Source organism: Orcinus orca, chromosome 1 (assembly GCF_937001465.1).
Source record: "Orcinus orca chromosome 1, mOrcOrc1.1, whole genome shotgun sequence".
NCBI classification, from domain to species: domain Eukaryota; kingdom Metazoa; phylum Chordata; class Mammalia; order Artiodactyla; family Delphinidae; genus Orcinus; species Orcinus orca.
Window position 1 is genome coordinate 187,444,473 of NC_064559.1, and position 9,263 is coordinate 187,453,735.

At 46.0% G+C, this 9,263-nt stretch overlaps 1 protein-coding gene across 5 annotated transcripts in view; it reads right to left on the reverse strand.

Annotated features, from left to right (window-relative positions):
• Positions 1–9,246, reverse strand: part of KPNA6 (karyopherin subunit alpha 6) — a 54,102-nt gene extending 44,856 nt beyond the window's left edge. For 3 of the 5 annotated variants that reach the window (XR_007472469.1, XR_007472468.1, XM_033422289.2), the window contains exon 1: positions 9,027–9,246. Coding sequence is in view for 2 of the 5 variants with exons in the window: in XM_033422289.2 (XP_033278180.1) it covers positions 9,027–9,105 (79 nt within the window). In the remaining 3 variants the exon portion in view is untranslated. Of the gene's footprint in view, positions 1–6,125; positions 6,283–9,026 lie in introns of those variants that run through there. The other 2 variants (XM_004266532.3, XM_049700290.1) reach the window with 2 other exon arrangements.
• Between the last annotated feature and the right edge of the window lie 17 nt (positions 9,247–9,263).

The following is a 9,263-nucleotide window of genomic DNA, read 5'->3' on the forward strand; positions in this document are numbered from 1 at the left end:
GGGGCTTCCCTGGTGGCGCAGTGGTTGGGAGTCCGCTGCCAGTGCAGGGGACACGGGTTCGTGCCCGGGTCCGGGAAAATCCCACATGTCGCGGAGCGGCTAGGCCCGTGAGACATGGCCTGCGTGTCCGGAGCCTGTGCTCTGCAACGGGAGAGGCCACAACAGTGAGAGGCCCGCGTACCGCAAAAAAAAAAAAAAAAAAAAAAAGAAAATGAATGGAAGATAATGTTAATAATGCAGGAAGAGGAACAAAGAAACAGCAGAGCTGATGTCTCTGGAAGTAAAAGCTCCTAAGTACCAGAATTTCACCTGCCACATCACAATAAAACAAAACAAAATAACATAATGACCAGCTAATCAGATCTAAGTCAGCCAAAGATTTAAAATTATCTAGAAGATTATTTAAAATATGGACTTACACTCTCTCATGCACCTTACTCTGAATGTATAATATGCTTAAAAATAATACTTACTGAATACACAATGCTATCATGATCAGCAAGACATTTAAAAACACTTGTCTTGGGCTTCCCTGGTGGCGCAGTGGTTAAGAGTCCATCTGCCAATGCAAGGGACACGGGTTCGAGCCCTGGTCCAGGAGGATCCCACATGCCGCAGAGCAATTGAGCCCGTGCACCACAACTACTAAGCCTGTACTCTTAGAGCTCGCGAGCCACAAATACTGAGCCCATGTGTCACAACTACTGAAGCCTGCGTGCCTAGAGCCCGTGCTCTGCAACAAGAGAGGCCACCACAATGAGAAGCCTGTGCACCTCAATGAAGAGTGGCCCCTGCTCGCCGCAACTAGAGAAAGCCCGCAAACAGCAACGAGGACCCAACACAGCCAAAAATAAATAAATAAAATAAATAAATTTAAAAACACTTGTCTTCATCCTTTTATAATAAATACGGTGTATATATTTTTTGGCCTTGCCTCACGGCTTGCGGGATCTTAGTTCCCCAACCAGGGATCGAACCCGGGCACCCTGCAATGGAAGCAGAGTCCTAACCACTGGACTGCCAAGGAATTCCCAAAATGTGTTTAGATTTTAAAAGTTAACTTGTAACATCTAAAAATTTTTAATCTGTTATGAAATCATATGAAAATTCAGATTTCCAACCTCAAGGGGGAGAGGGATTGTGGAAAGGGATGCGAAATTATGCAGTAAGGCAACACTAGACCTACATTCTGTCATGGCAACAACTGGCTGGACCTCATCAGATTGCATGGGACTCTAGTTGGCCCGCCAGTCTACATTTGGTTGATTTTACTCGATTACCCATTAGAATTTAAGCTCTAGGATTTCACTAAAAATATATATATATTTTTGTCTGTTTTGTTCACTGCTGTATTTCCAGGGCCTAGAACAGTAGCTGGCACACAGTAGGCATTCAGTAAACATTTGCTGAAATTAACAAATAACAGGTGCCTGCCTGCCTAATCCCTAAAAATGTTTCTGACAAGTATTCATAATATGTTTCTGCCTTCCCCTAAAAGACAAATTGATTTATCTTTTATATTTAGCACAGGGCCTGACACATACTAAGTACTTTATTTGCTCACTGTATGACTAATAGCAATTAGTTATCACTTACTGAGTACTCACTGTGTGCTAAACACCACGTTAAAACACTTTACAAGCATTAGCTCATTTAATCACCCTAACACTCCTATGAGGCAGATGCTATCACCCCTGTTTTAAGAGATGAGGAAAATCAATCTCTGGAGATTAAGCAATTGGTCAAAGCTCTAACTGTATTACAGAATGAAATAACTGTAACACAAGATAAAATATGAAAAGAGCTATAGGAAAGGCAAGAACAAAGTGCTACAGAATTCAGAAGGACAGTTCACTTCCAGTTTGGAAGGCATAACACACATATTTGGGAAAGGTCCCTGAGGGAGGTAGCATTTAAACTAAATCTTGTAAAAGGGCCAAGATTTTCATAGGAAAAGATGGGTGGGGAAGGGATTGCTTTTGTCACTTTCTCTACCAGGAAAGGTGAAGTACATACCAAGGAGGTAGTCTGAGTAGAATGTAGGATATGTGGATAAATATTAAATCGAACAAGACTAGTAAAGTCAATAGGAAGGCCTTGAATACCATACCCTATGGGTTATGATTTTACCCTGTAGACAAAAAGAAGTCCATGAAGGTTCCTAAACTGAGGAGAAGAGTGACAAGACCAGAAGGGTGTTTTAGCAACGTTGCTGCAGCAGAACTGGTCAGGGTAAGGAGGCTATATAGAACAGATTTAGAAGGCTCCTGAAGTAACAACACCTTTACAATTTACAATATTTTCTGACACCTAGTACTTCACTGACACTTCACTAACAACATTAATAAATAGTATTATCATATTTTCACATCAAGGAGCCTGAGACTTAGCAATTTTAAAGACCACAGAATTAAGTCTTTGTGGGACTATGCTGTGAGAATAACATACACAAAACAATTTAGGGAAGACATCAGTAACAGGATCACAGTATCCAACAACTGCCAATATAGGAAGGGAAGAAAAGAGTAAGGAACCAAAAATAGGTAAGATTTCTATCTTACGCCCTAGTGTCTGGGCCAGTGGTCCCACCATTAACAAAAATGTAGGAAAGGTACACCAGGAAGGGGGAGTGAGTTTGATGCTTGTGGGACACAGTTTAGTAGCTCTCTAAGTTGCTGTTAGGAACTGTGGGGTGGGTGGGCAAGGCTGGAGGGAAACTAAGAAATGGGATAAATTACTTCCTGACCTGGAGGCATTATCAGAAAGGTTTTGTTACTTGCAGCAAACCAGAAGCAGCTTTTAGTATCCTAGAGCCCAGTGACAGGACAGTTCCAAAAACATCATGAAGAAATCAGATTCTTTCCGTCTTCTCGACCCTCACCCTTAGAACTGCCTGCTCTTATTTCTAAATTCTGCCTCATGATTCCAGCGTTGCTAATGGCAATTTCAGAGTCAGAAAAGGGATCTTTCCTTTCCAGAGGCAGAACACAGCCCTTAATAGCCTATATTTTGGTTAGAACCATACTACCTGAGTATTTCCTCTATTTACTAGCTGTGACCTTGCTTAAGTTACTGAACCTCTCTGTGCTTCAGTTTTCTCAACTAGAATGTGAGAATCTGAGAAATAAACGAATTAGTATTACAGTACTTAGTGCCTAGCACATAGCAAGTTCTATGTAAGTGTTCGCTATTATTATAGCTTTCCTATCTCTCCATCTCTTTGAAGCTCTCACACTTTGGTGATACCTGGGTTAAAATATAAAGTGGCAAAAAAACAACAGAATAAAACTTGGCAAATAAGGAACTCTTTTCAGAAGTCCTCCAGGCTTCCTTTCACATTCATTAGCCAAAATCTGCATCACATGCCCATACTTAAATCAATCACAGCCTAGGGAGATAGAATTACAATGATTGGTTTAGTTTATATCAATCAAGACCTACCCCCTGGGGCTGGGAAGGTGCTGCCAGATTCCTGGTTAGCAGGATGGCAGGAACAGCGATAAAAACGACCGGTGTCTGCCAAGACTTAGTCTTGAGAGGCTGCGGTCTCTGCTAGGGAGGGTTAGAAAAAGTAACTTCCAGAGCTGCAAGCCTCAACCCCACAGGGTTCCTAAGAGCAATGAAATCACTGCAAAGGTCTGTTAAGGCTAGTGAAGTTTGGCACAGGAGAAATAGTATAGGATATAGGCCAGAGCTCGAGGAGCGTACTCTTGAGAGGCAGTGAAACACAGCAGGTTCTAGATTCATGGAGGTGTGACGCAGGCCATGTTAGCGTTCCCAGCCCTAGGGCCTAGATCACCAGCCTTGGACTTAATCACCTAATCTTCTCAAAGCTTGTTTACTCATTTATAAATGGGGATAACCCAAATTATCTCGGATTTGATGTTAGGATTAAATGTAAGGATATATTTCACCCCGTAGTATAAGGATCAGAGAAAAAAATAACCAACCCACACACAAAAACCCCACAAAACAAAAACCCCAATGGCCTGGTGTTCAGAAAGACAAGGTGCAAGGCGGGATGGGGGTGGCGGGGAGGTACCTGAAATGGAGTTGCAGAGAAGAGAGGAGGCTGCCTGACTCTAGACTAAAACTCCCCTTCAGGACCCTGGTCAGGTTCTGTTGCTCTATTGAAGAACTTTCATTTCCAAGTTTACCAGAAAAGGATTAAATTTAATCACACCTGAAGTCTTCTTAGAGGTTTATGTGCAGCAAAATGGGTAAGAATCTCACTTCTGGCTTTGCTGTAACTAACTGTGTTATGTTCTCTGAGGTAGTTTCCCCATCTATAAAAACTAAGTAAATCACTGTCAAATTTATTTCACTGGGCTTAATAAACTAAATATTAGCCCCTTCCCTTTGAGGCAGCAGTGTTCCTGAAATTGAAGGCCAATACAAAATCTATAACATAAAAGCCCCTAAAATTTTTCATTGATACATAAAGTTGCAGCTACAAGGACAGGCCTATCAGTCTTAATGGAGGATTCTGGAAACCAGAGTACTTAAAGGAAAGGAACAAACATTACTGAAAACATTATTGAAGGTGGAAAAGAATCTGTTCTGATATTTATAGAGCCCTTACTAGTCTCCAAACACTGTGGTATCTTATTTAATTCTCAAACACCTCGATAACCCTGCCCCCTCCCCTCTTTCTAGAGATGAGGAAAGGAAGGCTCAGAAAGGAAGAAAATAACATTTATCGTGGACTGTACTGGATGTTTTCCACATGCATCACTGCATCTGACATTTAAGTGACTTCTCTGGATGAGAGCTACGAAGTAGCAGGCAGGATTATAATGCCAGATCTGATTCTAAAGTCATTGCCCTGCAGCTCAAGGGAGTAATTTATGTTTCCTCAGGATCAGGTTTCTTACAAAACTCAATCCCAGAATCTCAAGCCCCACCCCCAACACACCCACAATAGTTGGGGTTAGCAATTCACTTTGCAGTTTTCCAGTTTCTTTCAGATTAAAGATTTCAAAGTGGGCCCACTAGCAAAAATACAAAACACCTTTACAACTCTGCCTAGGATTAAAAGCTTTCTTTCCCCCTTTTCTAGCCCAATCACTTGGGGGCCAGGCCATAAAGAACAACAGCTATAAACTAGGGCTCTGGAGCGATCAACCTGGTTTAAGCCACTGACTGTGTGACCTTGGGTAAGTTACTTTACCTCCCTAAGCCTCAGTTTCCTTATCTGTAAAATAGGGATAATAGCAGTATCTATCTCAATAAATAGGTTGTGCATATTAAATAAAACGTGACATGTAAAGCAATCAGAGCAATGCCTGCACACGGGAAGAGCTTAGCAAATTTAATAGTTCTCATTGCTGGAGAAGAAGTACCACTGATGGTTCTGTCCCTAAGTCCAAAGACTTCGCCATCGTATTCTCTCTGAGCACAGGCCTTGCTACCTGGAGTCCCTTTAGAAAGAGCAACAGGTCGCTCCTTTTCTCCTAACCAGGGCCAGGCCCAGAAACCTAAAGCCCCCGACCTATACATGACTACGAGATCTTGGCACTGGTTTTCTACCACTACGAAGGCTGTCACTCTGAACCCAACCGAACCACCCCATTTCCGCCTCGGCTCGGTAAGTTCTCCCGGCCTTCAGCGGCCCAGGCTGCCTTCGGCATGGCTGCCCCTGGTTACAGGCCTGGAGCTGGCTCGCCTGGCGTCCCTTCGCCAAAGAACTCTCTCTGCGACGTAGGGAGGGTTTCCCTGAGTTCAGGGCAACCAGTGAATCCAGTTAAGAGGCGCGTCGGTCAGACACACGCCGGAGAGGGCTGCCTTAAACGCCTCCCGGGCCTGCCACCGGGAGCCCGGCCCAGACCGGAGGGTCAGCCCCTTTCTAACCTCCGGGAACGCGTGGGGTCCGGCCCAGGGCCACCACGTGGGGGCTCCAGGAGTGGCAAGGTGTTTCCGAAACCAGCCCCCAAAGACTGCTCCCCGCTTGGGCCCTAACCTGGCCCCAAACTGGCCTGAGCGGCGCTCCCGGCCTGGCTTCTCCCCTCAACCCTATTTGGAGGAGACTCAGACATCCTCTGCAGACTGCAGACAGGCTCTCGCCAGACTCCAAGCCCCGACACTGCCTCAGACCGAGTCCCCAATTGCCTGGTTTCCTTACTCACCCATCGCGGCTCCGCTCGCTCTTACTTGGCGGCGGCAGCGGCGGCAGCTTCGGCGGCAGCTTCAGCAGACAATATGGCGGATCTGCAGGACGGCAGCCCGAAACGGACAAACAACTTAACAATCCCGGGAAGAAACGCGCTTTCGGCCCCACCGCCTAGTTCACAGCGACGACCGCATTTAAAGAGACCGCAGCTACTAAAGGCGGGGAATAAGGATGGAATATGAAAGGAGTGGGTGGAGAAAAACTGGGAGGGATACCTACTAAAGAAAGTTAAGTGTGCTTAGGATTTCTCAGCTTTTTCTGCTATTTCCTTTTTGTAGTGAGGTCTCCTCCCGTAGAAACTTTTTCTTCCAGAAAGGTATTCCTTCCTTTTGTAGTTAAAACCACCCATAGACCCTGAGCCGGATATATGAATAAGGAGTCATCTGGAAAGGTGAAGTGACTTGCTCAAGGATATAGCGATAAGGAAATGAAGAAGTCTAGAGTAAACCCGATTACAATCTTATTGGGAGATACAAAGTGGAAAAATAATGAGACCGGTGCAGTGCTTTATAGTTGACAGAGCTATTTCATTTAGCCTTACTGCAATCTCTCTGAGGGCACAAGTCAGTTCTATAGTGTTCATCACTGATCTCCAGCACCTAGCACAGCATCTGGCACGTGGTATGTGCTCCATGAATAACTGTTGAATGAATAAACAAACGAATGAATAGATCTGTGAGTTACACAAAAAAAGGGATATGATCTCCCTTTTTAGACATGAGGAAATTGAGGCTCTGAGGTTCATACATCTTTTTTTTTTTTAATATTTATTTATTTTGGCTGTGCCAGGTCCTTAATTGCGGCACGCGGGATCTTTAGTTGGGGCATGTGGGCTTCTTAGCTGCAGCATGTGGACTTCTTAGTTGCGGCATGCAAGATCTAGTTCCCCGACCAGTGATCGAACCCACGTCCCCTGCATTGGAAGGCGGATTCTTAACTACTGGACCACCAAGGAAGTCCCGTTGTCGTGTGTCTTTTGAATCATGGAACTTATGGCTGGTGCACATTAGACCTCCCTTTTTGCATAATAGGATTCCGGTCCTTCTGTCCCCCACCTCAACACACAGAGGAAGGCTATGTCTTCAAGTCACTGGTCCCAAGAGGGAGCTATCTTTTGGAAGCCCAGGTCCTGTCATAACAAATTGCCACCTCTAGTTGTGGACCTGGCCCACCTAGGGAAACAACTCAAAAAGCCAATTCTAGGACTCAGGGTCAGGAAAGGGAGTGTTATCTTTCTCTTGCTACTGCCACTTCTCAAGGTCAGACCTCTTCATTCTCTGTTGGTCTATTTTACCTGCCTCCTCACTGGTGTGCCTCCAGGTTCTCTCATTTGCACCCATTATCTCTTTAAAAGCAGAGATCTTTTTTTTTTTTTTTTTTTTTCTTTTTCTTTTGCGGTACGCGGGCCTCTCACTGTTGTGGCCTCTCCAGTTGTGGAGCACAGGCTCTGGACGTGCAGGCTCAGCGGCCATGGCTCACGGGCCCAGCCGCTCTGCGGCATGTGGGATCTTCCCGGACCGGAGCACGAACCCGTGTCCCCTGCATCGGCAGGCGGACTCTCAACCACTGCGCCACCAGGGAAGCCCAAAAGCAGAGATCTTATCATGTCCTCTGCTTAGTGATTTCCTACTAACGGCCTTAGGTAATGCCCAAACATTTCAATCTGACAGTTAGGCTGGTCCTTACTGGCTTCTTGCGCTACTCCCTGCCAGGCAACCCAGGCTCCATCCATATTTGGGGAACCACATTCCCCCAAATATGCTCCTATCTTCTTTTGTGCCTTTGCATATGCTCTTTCCTCTGCTTGGAACGCAATGCCCTCCCTTCCCCCTTGACTATGAGGTGAACTACTCACTTTCAAGACCGAATACAATTTTCACCTTCTTGAAAAAGCCTGTCTTTCCAGACAGAGTCAGACTATCTGTCCTTTCTGCTCCCCGGTGCCCTGGACACACATTTTCCTCAGCAATTGGCAATCTAGGTTGTTCACAAGGTGTCTCTCTCTCCTGGTTGTCTATGAAGGGACAGTATCTTCCTCATCTTTGTTTCTGTCCCAGTGCCTGGCACAATGCCTGCCTCCGCAGAGGTACCACAAACATTTGCTGCAGTGTCTGCCTCCTGTACACCACCATTGGAGCATCTGCATAACTTGTAGCCAAACAAGGGCTCAGGGGACACGGGCAGACTAGATGAATGGCTATGACCATGTCTCCTCTCCTGCCAGCCCCTGAGCCCTCCATCCTATGCTCCACAGGAGCCAGGTGGCCTTCCAAGCCGCTTTGTTTCCATTCAAGCCCTTGGCCTTGCTCACACACCCTCCCTAGCCTAGAGCCATGGGTCCTCCCTGATCCAGTCCCTGCAGACCTTTCCAGATCCAGCCCACCTCCCCGCAACTTTCCTTATCTTTCTTGCTCTAGGAACCACTTTCTGCTTACCTTCTCCAAATACCCCAGGATGCTACTGCTCGGCTTGAAGCGCCTTTACCCCCTCTTGTCCACCTAGGAAGTGGCCGATACAACTCAGACTATCCCCTCCTCCAAGAAGTCCAGAGAGCATTAAATGTTCTCTCCCCTGTGCTATTCTGTACCTTGTAACTGTTATACCCCTCCCAGTGTAGTGACTTGTTTGTTTCTGTGTCTTGGCATCTTCACCATCTACCTCGGCATCTGACACAGAGCAGGGTCTCAGTGACTGCGTGCTGGGAATCAGTACATCACATTCTGCTGGGATAGTAGTGTTATCTTTCAGAGGGTTTTGGGACCCAGCGCTACCACTTCCTAGCTGTGTTACCTTGGGCAAGTCATGATACATAGCTCCCTGAGCTCCTGTTTTCATCTATAGGAGTGACAGCACCTACCTCCTAGGGTTGTCATAAAAACTGGATTAAGACAAGGCCTGTCATACATGTAGAACAGCCTCTGGCACACAGCGAGCATTCAGCCAGCAGCAGCTACCATGCTACGGTGACCTCGGGTGTCTCATCTTTTCTCCACCGGAGAAGGCAGAGCTCACAGGGGCCCCAGAAGCCACACATGGGGTGTCCTGGCCAAGAATCCCACACCTCTGCTCTCTGCCTGACAGGCAAGAAAAGGAG